The sequence below is a fragment of the Caloenas nicobarica genome, chromosome 18, assembly GCF_036013445.1.
Source record: "Caloenas nicobarica isolate bCalNic1 chromosome 18, bCalNic1.hap1, whole genome shotgun sequence".
NCBI classification, from domain to species: domain Eukaryota; kingdom Metazoa; phylum Chordata; class Aves; order Columbiformes; family Columbidae; genus Caloenas; species Caloenas nicobarica.
The window spans coordinates 9352243-9368910 of record NC_088262.1 but is presented as its reverse complement, the minus strand read 5'-3'; the positions used below and the strand labels follow the sequence as shown (position 1 = coordinate 9368910).

The 16668-nt window shown below is 42.3% G+C and overlaps 1 protein-coding gene across 2 annotated transcripts in view; it reads right to left on the bottom strand.

Annotated features, from left to right (window-relative positions):
• The window catches only part of LOC135996288 (protoheme IX farnesyltransferase, mitochondrial), a 103610-nt gene that overhangs the window by 21659 nt on the left and 65283 nt on the right, over positions 1-16668 (bottom strand). For both annotated transcript variants that reach the window (XM_065648110.1, XM_065648111.1), the window contains exon 5: positions 12171-12241. In XM_065648110.1, the coding sequence (XP_065504182.1) occupies positions 12171-12241 (71 nt within the window). The remainder of the gene's footprint in view (positions 1-12170; positions 12242-16668) is intronic.

Below are 16668 nucleotides of genomic sequence, written 5' to 3'. Positions count from 1 at the left end.
CCTCCCTTAGCCAGAGTAACAGCCAAGGGATTTAAAAAAGTATATATATATATTTATATTTTTAAAGATCAGCACCCAAGAACCGCTGAACCCTCTTCAGCAGCTTTTAGAGATCCACCAAGAAAATGAGGGCAGGCCATCAACCCCACGAGTCACCCCAGGCAATCCCATCCCGCTTGGAAGAGACACAAGGAGCTGAGGACGTTACAAGCTGTAGTAACACATGATTATATAGAAGCTTTCCTGCTCCTACGACTTGGGTAGCGGGGAAGGAAGCCCATCTCCTTCGCGCACACATCTGGATTGCGTTTGTGGAATCTCCAGCTCTGCTTCCCCAGATGGATGGGTGCCCGGAGCCGGCAGCGGAGTCGTCTGCCGGTGCAAGTGCCATAGAGTCAGCTGACTGCGGAAAATGAGCCGAAACGCTGCAAAATGCACATTTTGCCCCAAATGGCAACGGTAGCTTCCCTGAAATTATTTTTCATGGGAAGTTCTATCCTGGTTTTGTTAAAAACAAGTTTCTCTTTTAGTGAATTTTCCCTGTCAGCTAAAGTCCTCTTACTAACTGCAGTTTTCCTGAAAGTTAGGTGCATGTTTTGGTAGACATAGCAATGGAACGCAAGGTCATTGATAAGGATGCATCCCGCGAGACGTGCAGGGAGGATGTGAACTGAAAAACTGACCAACTAAAGTATTCCATCCCATTCACGTCATACTCTATATAAAAGCGGGGGATCACGAGGATCTCGTCCCTTTTCCTTACGGCCGACATTGGGAGAGGACCTTGCGAGTTGTCCCTGCGAACTGAGGCGCAGTGACAGACTGAATCCAGCTCCGGTTGGCTGCAGAGTCCAGTCCGGGACTTCGGGTGCCGGCCCCACATCTGCCGGAGCAGCTGGCGGGACTTTCAAGACTGGTTTTATCTATTTTGTATTATTTTCTCTATTTTTATTAGTAGCATTAGTAAAACATTCTTAATTTTTTTCCAACTCTCTTCTCTCTGTCCTTCTTCCCCTCCCAATCGCCTGTCCTTAGTGGGAAGTGGGGAGACGGAGGGGCTGAAGGGGAAGGGGGGGGAGAGGAGGTTAACAAGACATCTGCCACGGTTTTATTGGCACCCCGCAATCAAACCACGGCAGGTTCAAAAAAAAATACGCAGCTTCTAAGCTGAAAGTAAGGCACAGAACATTCAGAACCAGTCAGCAATCACGGCAGACAACTGAATGATGGCAACCTACCAACAGTGAAATTAAATTTTAACTTTCCACACAAATCCTTTCAGGCTGCATATTTATATATTTAGTAATAAAAACCATATTCATGCCCATTGTCAGCTGTGAAAGTTCTACAGTAATAACAACAGCACTAATGGAAACTGAAACTGGAACAACATTGCCGGGCTCAGTAGCTTCATCGCTGATGACTTTTCTAAAGTAATTCTAATTTTTTTTTGCAAAAGACATTAAAGTCCAGAAGAGTCCTATAGACAGACTGGGGATGTACCTGATAGAAAAAAAAGCAACAAACATCCACACTCAGATCTGAGATTTTAAATCAAAGCGGTTACATAATGATACACTATGACCCCTAATTAGTATAGTTTTGAGGCAACATATCTTTTTTTTAAGGACTCAAAGCATGACTGACAAAATATTTTTATATTCAGTTACAGGTTGGATTAGTCTCAAGGAGAGAGATTTCTTTCCAAGTAAAAGGAAAAAGCAACTTCAACATTGGCAGAATGGATATATTGTGAGAACCCTTTATTTCTTTCATGTAGATCTGATTCAGCATCACTCAGAAGCTTCAGTAAACACAAGAAATCTGCGCTCTCGCTTTTGATATCATCTTCCACAGGTACATTGTGTCTCAACATTATGAAAAGCCCAAGAACCTGCTGACTGAGGCTTAATCTTGCAAAGTACCAGAATCATATTAAACTGAACAATATCTATCAATGAGCTACAATGGTACTATTTGAAGGGAAAAAAATGTAGAGAAAGATCTTAATAGATATTCATTTATTCTCCTTCAGTCATGTAAGAAAGCCCATGACTCATGACAAGGGATGAGGAATGATGTATTTTAAAACTGAAACGTGAAACTAAATTACACTTTTAATTGGGAATTCAATTTTTCCCCATCAACTCCCAATACCAGAATAGCTGCTTGTCTATCATTTACCACCACAGATCGACAAGATGCCCTTTCGGAGGTGCAAACAAATGGGGAACTTTGTCAAGTTTGTTTTTTTTTTTTTCTTAATGAATTATTTAACTTCGTCTTCACAGGTTAAGAATTAGTATCTACGTTCTGTCAGTGTCTGGTATCTCACCCCAAAAACGTGTTGCTGCGGCAGATCAGGCTCTACATGTACTACAAGTGCTGAATTTTATATCGAATCCCCTTTAAGTGGGTATAAATACCACGTTTTTAAAATTGCCAGAACACACTTGTTGCAATTCTGCCTGTTTATGTTTTTGTAAGTGGCTTTTTGTGATTTGGTTTCTGGTAATAACTATGACAAAGATGTTGATAATCTCAGATTGGACAGGACATTTCCCCAAAAGTAAAAAAAAAAACAACAACAAAACAGTGTGGGAAATAGAGGGAAAGTTCTAAAACCAACTTGTAACAAAAAACCTGAGCTGAGGAAGTTCGAAACTTGTAGGTGCTCGCAAAAAGCCTCATGAGCTGAGTTAATGTGCATTTAAGCACAATTAAATCGGGAACACAACACCACAGCGTTGTGTCTCTAGAGGAAGAGTTTACAGACCTGACCCTCAAATAAACCTCTTTAAAATGCAAATCTCTGTGAAAGGAATCGCCCCTAATACCTTCGCTTTGTCCGGAGGGCTCAGCCAGGCCCACTGGCACCAACCTGGATGTGGTTTTGAGTGGCATCTGGACCGTTAGGGGCAGGATTTAGCGAGCGATGTCTAAATCTCCCAAGGAATGTCATCCAGTGAGAACCTGGCATATATGGAGCTGAGTGATGGATCAACACGTAGAGCTGCCTGGGTCTCGCCATGGAGTTGCCTCCTTGAATTTTGGCACTAACTAGCCAATCCAGCTCTGGCTTTGCTATCTAATATACTCGTTCAGAAGTGTACTTAGTGTAAATAAATACAGACCAGGAGAAAATATCCCGTGTCTGTGGCAATTCACTTCTCTCCCAATGAAGAAACGACCCATGCACGGAGCCCAAGCCGTCCTGTCACGGCTGTGTAAAGCTATTGTATAAAAGCATAATCCACACTGTATTTTAACCAAATTGGAGGCAATTAGATCCCCTGGCTCCTCAGGAATCCGAGCTGCAGATGTTCTGTCTCCTCTGCCAGAGTGAGAGACTTCAAAACTATCATAACCAAACACAGCTAATTTAAAGGAATCATTTCATCTTGAAAGGGACACATCTCTCTTTTTTATGCTTGCGTAAATCAAAATCGGCTCGATCGATTTTGCGGGAAGTTTCCACAAAGACGCGATGTATGTGCCAACACGAGGCAAGAGGAATTTCAACTCAACCGAGAAAAGAGAAATCAGGAGTCCCACCTTCAGCACGGAGCTTTCTCCTAAACATATCCCGCTCTCATTTTTACCAGTCTACCCCCACCCAAATGATGCCGGGATCTGTTATTTCATTGTTCACGGGGTCAAGAGTTTCCCCAGATGACTGAGACCAAAGCAACCACAGGTTTGGGATGAGACAGCTCAGCAAACCCTGGGGAGACTTGCAGTGCACAAATACCACGTTCAGAGACAAATAAAGCTTTTTATGCTGCTCTTTCTTATTAAGCAGAAGCTCCAATTGGGCCTCGTCGCTTCACTTGAAGTAAAAAATTAAAAATGAAAAGGACTCGTACTTATAAAATGTTTATGTTCTTATTGCACTTGCTGTACACACCGGAACGCGAATCGTAACAACCCTGCAGAGCGTTCGCACGCTCCTTGTCATACGGCTTTGTTAGGCAGGAGTGAAAGGGGGAATAATAATATTCACAGTTCCCTGCAGCCAGGAAAACGTAAATATTTTTTTAAAGTCCTTACAAGACAAACCTACAGTAAATTTCAGAAATGTCCCCCATATTATTTAAACTAAATCCTTCTCTTTAACCTAACAAAGCTAACCTTACAACATGGCAGTTAAATGAGCCATTCATTTTATTTCAAAATCTCAGTTCTCTCTTTAAGAACCAGAGACCAGGTGACAAACAGGATGGATAATATGGTCTCTCAAGAAACATTTTTCTGTGATTTAGAATGATTAAATCTAACATGTGCTTCTGCTGAGCCCTCAGCCAGCATCTGGAAAGCAGTGGGTAAAGAAGTCTCAGGCCAGTTCTCGATCTCATTAAGACGGAGAAAACTGAAGTTCTAGAGTATTTATCAACCTGTTCTTCAAAAAAAGAAAAGATAGTCCAGCCATTCTCGGTACAGGATCACTGACTCTAAATACATTCCTAGTAGTAAAAAAAAAAAATGAAGGAAATGAGTTATTCACAGACAGACAGCAGGACAAGAAGATGTTTTTGTAAGAGGCTTTTTGCAATTTGGTTTCTGGTAATAACTGTGACGAAGATGTTGATAATCTCAGATTGGACAGCACATTTCCCCAAAAATAAAAACCACTGTGGGAAACAGTGGAAAGAGAATCAGGCTCTGGACACCATTAGGTGGAAGAACAATAGTGAAAAAACCCCAAAAAAAACAAACCTTCATATACCATCAAAGTGCATGAACACATAACTATTGTCACACATGGGCAATATGAGTCACTGTGGCTCATGCCCTTTCCAGTGTGATTTATAACATAATATTTGTTGTGATTCTACATCCCTAGCAAAAAAACCACCAACAAAAACAAAACAAAAAGAGGCCAAGGCAAAAATAACAACCCCCCAAAAACATATCAAAGAGGTTTTCCACATATTTCACCCTCAGGAATGCTTTTCTAGTCGTAAAGACCGGAGAGCAAGCATCTGGGTTAGCACGACTAATTAAAGCGTATGAAAAACCTCTTCTATATCTGACTCGCGAAGCTGATAACACGTAAGTTATAACTTGTAGAAGACATGATAAACTCTGTCCTTTACAGAAAGAAATGCACTTCTAACATGACTTACTGTAAACAGATCTCAGGGTAGAGCAGCTTCTAATCAGAGGCAGCTCCGTAATGGACTTGTTGAGCGGTGACATTTCCTACAACCCTTGGCACACGGTGAATAATGACGCTGTTGTGGTTAAACCAGATAAGGCTCAATACTAATATAGGGAATGAAGTGTGGAGATTTTGACCGCATTAAGCCAAAATTTACAAACATGAAGCTGAAATGTTTGACAGACACAGGAAGAAGAGCCACCAGGAGAACATTGCACTAAGCTGGGGAAAGGATCTTGGCCCGCGAGCTTTAATTTTACTTGTTTGCACAGAGTAAGGGAAAAAAACTCACTTTAACATCAATGTAAGAGGGGAAAAAAAAATCACTTTAACGTCACCTTTGAAGAAAATGACACATCACTAGTCAGTTAAAAGAGAAAAGCGTCAACGGTTACAGCTCATGTCCAAGGGGCGCGCGGATAGCGGCCACAAGGATGGAGGATTAACGCACAATAGCCGGTTCGTCCAGCTCGCGGGGCTCTGCCCCCCGGCGAGGAGCTGACACCAGAGGATCAGACAACTCCATTAGGAGCCTTATTGCTCCTCCGCCGCGGTCCTCGCGAGCAGATGGAGCAGCTATTTACCCAAATGCACCGCGACTCCTGGTTTATACACGAGCACCTGGGATTCTCCTGATGCGGGGCGATGCGCAACGTCCTCCGATCTACCAACTGTCCCAACGCGCGATGAAAGATTCGGATAAATAAGTTGGCGGTGAAGGCGCCTCGGCCAAACTGTAAAGCAGCAAGAGGTGTGAGGGGTCAAGTGTTTCCGCAGGATTTATATTTCCCAAGCAGAGCTGCCTGCAAAGGAATGTCTCCGTTGAGCTGCGGCAGAACTAGGTGCGGGCAGGAGGAGGGAGCTGAAGGCAGTAGCTGGATAACCAGCAATTGCTTCGTTTCAACTGAAGCAAATTTGAATGTAATGTTAGAGATATTAAAACAACCCTCTTTATTGCCCTTAGAAACAAAATATGCATGTAGTTAGAGCTATATAATTTCCTGCTAATACACATTTTGATCTGAGGATAATGTGTAGTATCACCATTTTTCTGTGCATTCTACAAAAGGACTCTAATACCTTAGAACCATTTAATCAACATCCTATGCAGGCAGTGAATAGATAATTGAAATATAAGTACTGTCATCCATATCCCCTTTGGGAAAGTGACACAGTAAGCATTATATCATTCCATTAGTCCATCCTTTGATGTGGGTTTTATTCTCATTAAACTATGTTTTAGCCTCAAGGTTTCTTCCCCACCCCCCACGTCCCCATGACGTGGCCATGCCAGAAAAATAAATTAAAAATACCCTGCTGTTCAAAAGGCAAGAACTACATTTTTATAAGCAATTGTACATGTCAAAAATATAAAGCTGCCTTTTTAATTTCTTGTTTACCCAATACAGTCCATGACAGCTTCTGGAAAACACAGGGTGGGAAAAAAAAAAGCAGCCAGGAGGGTGGTGGTGGGGAAGGAATGCATTCACTTGTTTTCAAATAATAAAGCCTGAATACAAGCAGGATAAAAAAATGCTTGAAAAGGCTGCCGTGGTGGTGTCTGCTTTGAATTGTGCCCTGTTTAAACAAGAGGAAAGCCTCCCGCTGAAAAAAGAAACATTTTTATCATTCAAAAAGATCTCAGGGCAGTCCCTTTAAAATGAGGTATTTTCTAAACAAAATATTGGAATGTTTCCCTGCAGGGAACGAGCATCTGAGCTCTTAAAAATGATTATTCTTGAAAAACTGTAGATTTATGGAGTTTTTGTTTTATTTGTTTTAACTTAAGTCAAATGAAACCTGTCTGAAATGACCACCCAAGGGAGCAGAGCAGCCAGTTAAGCAGAGGCTGATCTTTAAATGGGAACCCAAGTTGGGCTGAAACCCTTGGGGAGGTTTTAAACCACTGGCTTAAACCCGGGCTGGCTAAACGCTTAATGCAGGTTTCAGCGTAAGCCGGGGACATGGATTTCCTCTCACTTACATCAGTGTAGCTCCACCAACATCAGTAGAAACGTTCCTGATTTACATCAGTGTTAGAAAGCAAAGAATCGAGCTAATTACACTGAGCTATCAACAGTGATTACAGGAGGATTATTTTTTTAAAATGCACACACGTTTTTTCAGCATGAACTGCTTTTGTTACACTTGCAGGTCTTCAGGCAATGGAGTGGAAAACTCAGCTTTACATAGAACTTAGCTGCAATTCGGTTTTGAATAAATATGCAAGTTTGACACGTTTCAATTTGCTATTGGTTTACCAACGTCCAACTTACATATCTGCAAATACAACTGCAATTCATGAATATAAGCCATCAGTGAGAAACATTACTAGCTCAGGAGCTATTTTTGGCCCGATTCTTCAAGAGTTGGGCTTATAGTCTAAACTGCCCAAAGTCAACACTCCATTCAGAAATGTCAACAAGTAGGAACAGCGTTACTGTCTCCATTAATTGCAAAAACCATCAACCACGGCTGTAAGAAGCACGAAGCTCACACAGAACACAGCTCCTTGTGTACTGCAAAGTGAGGAGGTTAATAGGATTCTAGGAAAAAAATATTCACCCAACAACATGAAGATGTATTTCTGTTGAAGCACTCACGGCATTATCTGTGCTGTGCTGCCTTCTGCCAAATTTGTAGACTTGCTTTTCTTAAGTGCACAAGGAAAAGCAAGTTTGAGAGTGTAAATATTCAGCTTAAGGAGAATATAATTGAATTCCATAGCATATTACTCCTATATTGAAGGTTTTTGAGACAAGCCTGGAGCCCCAGTCCCAGGCAGACCCCACAGCCCCTGCTAAGACCAAAGTCAAGGGACTTGGTACAGAAAACAGTTTCAAATTGCAAAATACTGTGGGAGCAGAACTGAAAGGTGTCTACATGGTCATGAATTAGTTATTTAGAACACGCTGTTTGATTGCTTATTTTTTTTTAGGATGAAAAACTATTCCTGTACAACTATTAAGTTTTTTATGAGTGCTTAGCACAGCAGATCCAGCAGTACTGTAAGTTAATAAAAACAGCCGCTTTTTAACAGGAGCGTGTGCAGTTCTGGGTAGAAGGGCAATCAAAACTGTCACTTTGTACAATATAATGGAGCAGGACACTTGTCATCCTCACGGCTAAGCTCACTCAGCTACTGCAGCTAATATTAGAGATTTATTTAAATTAATCTGCAGGAAAATTAAATCCATTACCTTAAAAAGCAAGAGAATAAATCATACCCAACAGGAAACCAGGAAAAGCTGCTGCCACTTCAGTCGGATCTAAGATTGTGTGAGCACATGAATTTTTTCCTCGTCAATGACATAAAACCCATTCAGAGCAGGAAAAATAATATCAGCTGTTGTTGCAATGCAAAACGCAAATATGCTCAATGTATTTAACACGGCAGCCAAAGTATGAAGAATATCTCAAGCTATTTGTATTTCCAAACAAGACTTGAGGGGTCAGAGGAGGGAGGGGAACGTGTGGACAAGGCTGGAATGATGGATGGCGTTTAGTGGCATGCTGTGTTTGGGTCTACTCTTGTTATTTTTGCAACAGGATGTCTCTGATTACTCTCTGAATAGCGAATAAGGATGGTTACGTCTCACTGCTCAAAGGGAACGTTTTTTCCCAGCCTTACAAATTAAATTGGACATCGTAAAGCAAGCAGTCAATGAACTATCAGGTGCTGTTTGTCACAAATCTAGCAATGGTGACAGAAGATTCCCTGGGGGCATCGGTGGTGGGTTTGGGCTTGGTAAACAAGGTGTAAGCACTCTTGTCCTCCTCTTGTCCTATGTACAAGCAGACCCCAGCGCTGCAGAGTCCTTCTGTGTCATTGCATGTACGGGTTCATCCAGGCCAAATGACACAAAATATATCTAGCAGAGACACACTAAGCCTCTAGATAACCATTTGAGCCTTAAAGTCGATGCCATTTGGAGAGGACTTCCCGAAGAACGGAGGACTATTGCTTTTCCAAATCCCGTCCTTCCCGAGGTGTTCGCAGAACTGGCTCCTGGCTCACAAGGTGCTGCCTGGGGCGATGGTCGGGCTAAATCAGCCCAACTTCAGCACGTCCTGAGTGTCACCGGTGGGATAACGATGTCCTCTGTCCATAGGCAGACCTCAGCGGATGCAGTGATGTTCACATGTGCAGCCCCAGCCCCGGAACATTGCCTTGAAAGCTACTGAGGTTCCTCACCAATGCCAAAGGCAACCGCAAGTCCTCAGCGACTTGTAGAAAAAGCTCAGACGTGGGGACCTGGGAACCACAGGAACATGCATGCAGGAAAATGAAAGCACGCAAGTTTTGCCAAGATAGCGGGGCTTTTTTCGAAGTAAAAGCTTCAGGTGGAAAGGAGGGGGAAAAAAGTTGGAAGCGAGGTCAGTTAGAACTGACGGTTGATCTTAAATCTAACTAAACTCGGGGATGAAACTGCAAATGGAGGCCACAAAGTGAAACACACGGGAATAATTTCTCTACATCAGCATAAGACTTCCTAATGAGCCAGCTGCAGGAGTTAGCTCATCTAAAATTGAGACAGCAGCTCATCCAGGGTCTGGATGACTCAGTAAGACCAAGGAACCTCTCACTGGGAGTTTCCAGTTTGATTCTGGCCCAAGTTCAAAGCATCTAAGAATTGTCTTCATGATGCCTCTATAGAAAATGTCACCAGTCCCAGTGGGCAGAAGTTCACACCGAAGCCACCACTGAAAGCCGCCAACGCGGTGGAGAGTTAACAGCCTTTGCACTCCTCCAAAGGGATGTCAAGCTCAGGACCGGACCGTTCAAAAACCACTATGACTCTGCTACCCATACTGACCAGTTCTGTAACGAGGACTGCGTGGAAGGAAGGAAGGAAGGAAGGAAGGAAGGAAGGAAGGAAGGAAGGAAGGAAGGAAGGAAGGGAGGGAGGGAGGGAGGGAGGGAGGGAGGGAGGGAGGGAGGGAGGGAGGGAGGGAGGAAATATATTTACAAACAATGCAAATGAAGGCAGAGGGTAAAATGATGCCTTGTTTGCACTGGATATCACAGATGATGTAACACGGCAGAATTAAAAAGCACCAAACATTTCATGATACGAAGCAGCTAAAGAGAAGAAAATGTCAAAACTCAAATGTGAGACAAATTCTGGGCAAGAACTCTGTACATAACCCAAGCTCCCTGGATTCCTTCCCAGAGCCAAGACACCAGTCTCTTACATCCAATTTATCTGTCTCTGTCTCGTCTGGTTTTGACTAGTTTTAGCATAAGCATTTAAGGGTTTTATTTAATCAGCCGGGAAGGAAAGAGTATAAAGAACACCAGGGAATATGTGGCAAAATGTAACAAGGTTAGATCACTTGCACTGGATTATTCTGCTCTGGCACACCGTAGGAGAAATAACCCCAGTCGAGCTCTGCGCATTCAACGGTCTGCAGGGAACGAGACCGGCATTATTCAAGGTAAGTGACACTTTAAAGAACGTTAAATTAGCTGTTGACAGTCAGGTAGATAGATTGATGAGTGATTACACAAAGTCCCCAACATTACCACTTTGTGGTGAAAGCAAATACGAAGGGGGGGAAGTAAGAAAATCCATTAAATATGGTTTTGCCAAACTGTGGTGCGTTCAGATGACAGTGAGGTTCGCTTAAGGACACTGGAAACTTATAAAACAAATTCTTTTCTCTAAATCAAAAGTTGACAGAAAGTTTCCTAGCTATAATTTGGACTCCAGAGAGACCGCAAGACATGCTAGTAGACTATGTTGAAAAAAAATTAATAAAAAATCCCCCCATCATCTTTCTTCCTACCAAGTGTTCCTTCTTCCAGGGCTGAAGGACCACATGCGAGCTCCCCTGAACTGCACAATTAGCTGTACAACAACAGATGCCCTCACTGCAGTGGTCCCTAAAATATGTTTTTAAATAAAATTAACTCAGGAATCTGTAATTAGCACCATCATCAAGAACAAATCAGAACAAGTTTATTGAAGCACTCTAACTATTTACAATGAGAGCTAATTTACCCCCAAGGTTCGCTTTACTATTTTGTCTCAATTTTCTTGTAATTTCATCCATCGCTTTTTTTTTTTTTCAATCCTCCAAAGGTGATGGGTAACACACAGAAATAAATAGGACCAACTGTTCACAGAAGCCTAAGGGAAAACATAATTTTGTTATAAATAATCCTTGGCACAAATCATGGAAATGCAATACTAAAATTGTTCGTTGAATCATTTATGAATTGGGCCTTCAGTTTTAGTTCGCAAATAACTTAGAGTTTTTTGTTGATGTTCCTTTTTACTTTGCTTTTGTAGCTGGAAAACAGCCTTCGAGAACCTAGACTGATACATAATCCAGAAAACAGAGTGAATGAAGCATTTTTTTTTTCAAGGGAATCCCTATGCTAATACTGGGCTTATTTTGGGGGCTGGAGGGGATTTACTTATGGATGATGATAAACTAAATTATGACAAATTTTAGCTTTCTTTTCATAAGATGCCACCATTCTGAGTTTTCACCCCAGCTTTATGCTAAACATGTAGAAAAAGCAAAGACTACATGATGCCTTAAAAAAACCACTAAAATTTGAGTTGCAGATAACTCTGCTGGGAGATCAAATGAACACGTGTGATCTAACAGATAAACCTGACTACTAAAACAATATATACTTTTGTGTTTGTTCTTAGGTGTGAAATTTTGAAGATCTGGTGTTACAAACTAATGCAAAAGTCCAGTGGAACGGAACCGGGTGCTACCACGCTGTGCATGTATTCGTCACACGTACATGAGGGGAAATTCTCCTGTCTGGAGAAATTCAGTATTTTAGAGGACAGCTGATAACCCAAACTCCTCACATGAAAGTTCTAAATACGAAGTATCGAAGAACAGAGAGGTGCATTTCTTTCTTAAGTCTTTTGTCTGAAATTGTTATTTTTTGTCATCTGACGTGCGGGAGAAGCTTGGAGACAGATAAAAGCAACGCGAAGACTCGTTTCTCATTAGCCGGAGCAGGTGTGCACAGCCTTACCTGATCTGTCCGCGCACCAGCGGTCTGTTTTTTGTCCTGTTCATATTTGAGTCAAACGGAACCTCAAAGAACTGTAATGAAGAGAAAAAAAAAAACATAGAAGAATCAAATGAAAGGATGTCGGAAAGCATGCCATGCGTGGAATGTGCTGTCTGCATCTGTAGGTGCTTTAATCTCTATTTTTGAAGGTTCAGAAATACAACAAAAATGGCAAACTCCTTTTTGCTGAGCTTTGATAGCGTGTGCTAATGCTTTTGGCATCCGCTCTGAAAAAAAAATCACCTGGAGGAGAAGAACAGTTTACGCGGGTCCTCAAAAGTTAATCATTTGAAGTAGAGTTTAATTCCAAGTTCTGTTCTCAACAGGTTTGATACAGCGTTTGTACAAAATTATCTGTACACATACATGTAGCTCTGCCCCCAGTTTTATATTAATACAAACAACGCTTGCAAATGTTGTGCTTCTGCTATTTAAAAGACAAACGCGCATTTTTTTTCCCAAGATCATCTAACTTCCGAAAACCTATAACCCACCCCAAAATCAATCAACTCTTGTAAAATGCTACTGAAGCTGCATTGAGCATCTAGTTGGAGCAGCAGGGAATGAACGCACCATATGGTGTTATTTAATGTCACAACCCAATTTGACTTTAAACACCACCTATGGGGAAATTCGGGCAGCACTATCTTCACGCTGAGAATTCCTGCAGGCTTTTCTGTGATCCATTTTAAAAAGAATATTACCGGAAAAGCTGAATGCACTTTTCCATACAGCAAATTGTAAAGCCTATTAGCTTTACGTGTGCAAAATAATACTAAATCGAATAAGCATATATTTATTTATAAAAAGAGAAGTATGTTTTCACAGAAAGAATATTTTCTACTGACGTTATGTCTGAGGTTTTGGGGTAGGATCCCAATTATGGTGAATATGTAGGAAAAGTACCATAACAAATCATAATTTCAACCAACCGGCCTGACAGCCAGTTCAGTAGAGTCCAACTGCAGACAGATTTAAGGTGACCATATGATAAATAACCGTATGATAAAATCAACGTTATTCCAGCAAGCTGATGTAACCTTTTACACAACAGAAGGCAAAACGAACGAACATCTTTATTGTGGCAGTGGCACATCACTGGCCTTGCTGCTTCACGGGGCTGCGTTCCCAGGGGGACGCCAGGGACAGGGACCCCGTCAGAGCCCTGCGCGCACACCAGGGGCAAGATGCTTAAATTACAGGCACACAGAGATTCCAGGATGCACTTTCCCACCTATTACCTTGAATTAATGACTACATAACAATTCGTGAGCCTCTGCTGTTGCTCCTATGTCCTGCAAGCGTGTCAGGGATCTGATACGCACGGACACCCCAAACCGGCGCACCCGCTGCCAGCCGCTCCTGTGAAAACCCTCGAAAAGCATCTGCCTCGGCCTCCTCCAACGGCCGGCCAACACAAATTAACGGCTAATTACTGTTGTTAACTCAGCTGAAGCCTGTGCTGTGTATTAAAGTCCTCAATTTGTCCAGGAAGGATCCAAAAATGACCATGGTTCTGCAGGGGAGGAATCCCGCATTTGTCTTTTTTTGCGCTATGGGCTGCAGAATAAATGCTCAAAAGTGAAGAAATGTGAAAGCACAGGAATTGAAATAATCACCGCAGCTCTTAATTACCAGTTCACACCCAGTTCACTAAAATTTCTCGCCTCCATCCGTGGGGTGGAGCTGGCCGGGGGTTTGCTCTCGGTAAACTTCCATCCGGAGCAACGGGATGGAGCTCCCGACCCCTTCCCAATTCCTACCGACTCTCAAAGCCTTCCAACTTTATTATCGATATTCCTGAAGCAAACACAGGCTGCTCAGCCAAGCTCCTTCACAAAACCCCTCCGCAGGAAACCGCGACGAGCACCTTCGGAAAAGGGAAAGCACCTCGTCCTGATCCGAACGCAGTGATTGCTCCTGACAGCTCAGCATTTTGCTAATGGTTTGTTTCACTGTTACATTTCAGATACAATTACGTTAAATGAAGAAAAAAATGTCGTTTGACATCAGACTGGTAGAGCAATACAAGGGAAATACTCTATACAGCGAAAAGTCTTTAGTCCTGAAAATATTTTGGGCTATACTCAGCTTTTGCTTTGTTTTTTAAGGACACAATTTTCCCTTTATTTCTCCTTGCAAAGTCTGGTTGCTCTGAGCTTCCTTCCAGCTTAAACTAGTGCACGCAAAGAGATTCTGGCTCATTTGAGAGTATTTAAGCTGACAGCTAAAGGTATTCCACATGCAACGGATTAAATCAAAATAAATGTGTCTCAAACTTAAAGTGACTGAAATGAAGAACAGTTGGACACTCAGCACGGTTGAAAGAATCTAAAGTTATGCAATTGAGTTATCAGTATAACTTGACAATACCATAATCAGTGTAGGCAAATTCTCCATAGATTTAATGTGTAGTTAACCCCTGAATAGAACATATATTCTGAACAAGAAACTTCTGAGTTAAGTAGCCAAAACCATCAGCCTCTGTTGTACACAGACACGGCTGCTCCCGAAATTAAGATTACTGCATGACTGAAGTCTGAATTTCTTCGCTTTTTTAAATCTGACAGTCTGAATAATCTGTTACTGCCAACTGTACGCACGAAACTACATATTCGATTGAACCACAGTTAAGAAAAATCCTTTTATTTGCTATGCCTCGGATTCTTTCACTGAGCTAGTCGCTATTACATGTCAGCAAGATGCCATTTATCAAACTTTTCCCATTTTGCTCCCAGATGTTCAGCAAAATTCTCTCTCCACTTGAAATTATTTTCCCCTGATATTCTAGGAAAAAAAAAAGAAAAAAATGTGCATCTCAAATATCATTCCATAGGAATGAGAGAGTAAACTCAAACATATTATCTCATGCCAGGTCAGCACAGTACAGCCTGTTTTAGCAAACAGTAAATTCAGTAAGACGAAATCTGGATAAATAAATATTTTAGAAGCACTCAGGAGGCTCTTTCCTCAGGAAGTCTGAATGCATCAGGTCAGCTGGAGAAGGCAGAATATTATCTGCCGCAGGTATTTGGGAAGCTGGTCATCGAAAGGACAGACAAAGGGTTAAATCCGCAGCGTCTACGAATCCCTGAGTGACAAAACTTGGCAATGGATTTCGAGGCCCTAACACAAATTTTAATCAGTATGCATGAACATTTAAAACACGATGATGGAAAAAAATAAATCAGGCCAGCTAGTACTTTGTGGTTTATTTCTCTGGCAGACTCATCAGACTCTTTGTGTAGATCTCATCTAGTTAATACACAGTAATTATATCTTAGACATTTAACAATTCTTAGATTAGCTGTCACATTACTGCTTATAGCTGTTTACACTCACATTTTTTTCTTCCTTCAGCTCCTTCATATTGGTTTCCACTTTAAGTGGAACATTAAAGATTGTTCAATTTCTTCAAGCTACCTCCTGGAAAGAGCAGTCAATGCAGAGGGCAGCTAATCATCCAGACTTCCCAGGGGACACATAGATTAATAATTTTATTTGGACTAAGCCAAGATTCCCAAAGCATCACCTCGCAGACGCACGTGGCATCACGCTACGCTGGTGTGATGCCATGATATGGAAGGGGCGAGAGGGTGTCCTGAGCCTTTATAGGACGTCGTCTTGTTCTTTCTGTACCACCAGTTAAACGCTGACACCACCTATTAAGTTTTCAAAGACGACAACCTGACTATTTGCAGCTAATGAAGCCAGCGGAGCGGATGGAAAGCCCTGAGCACGTGCTGCCCTTGCCGTCCGCGGTCATTCCTGCAGAAGAAATTTTAACTACTGAATTATGACAATTCGATACCTTTACTCCAGTTCACACGAAAACATAAATAGAGTGCATGAAGAGGAGCAACGCATCGTGTAGCTTATCGAATGGATCACGCACACCGAGGCCAGTAACCGGCTCTCACACACGGCTCTGGATTGAGCGGAGCCAGCACCAGCCTGGCCCCCGGCCACATGGTGGAACCAGCAGCGGCTCATACGGGCAACTGGTCTGCCACGTATTGACATTTAACTCTAATGCTAAACACATCCTTACATCAGAAGCGATAATCCCGTAAGTCTAGAGACGGAGCAGAATGCTGCTATTAAAAGACAATTTAATTCAAGGCAACTCGGAAGTCTTCCCATCGCAAACCCACCCCTGCATCTGAGCAGGCTTCCACGTGCTTTTTGGGAGCAGAATTGTCCTCTGGATATATTTCTCTCCAAAGACTCCCTGAAGGGCACCTCAGGTGAATCTACAGCACTAAGGAGTGAATGAGAAGACAAGGCTGTTGCCAGAGAGCAATCACCTCCCCCGGCACCCGAGTGCTGCTGCTCTCCAAAATCCTCCACGCCTTGCACCGCGCTGGGGAGGTGGGGACGAGCTACAGGGATGGGTGCGAGTGGTGGCCAGAGCTTCCCCCCAGCTAAAATCTCTTGCTACAGACCCAAGGAGATATTT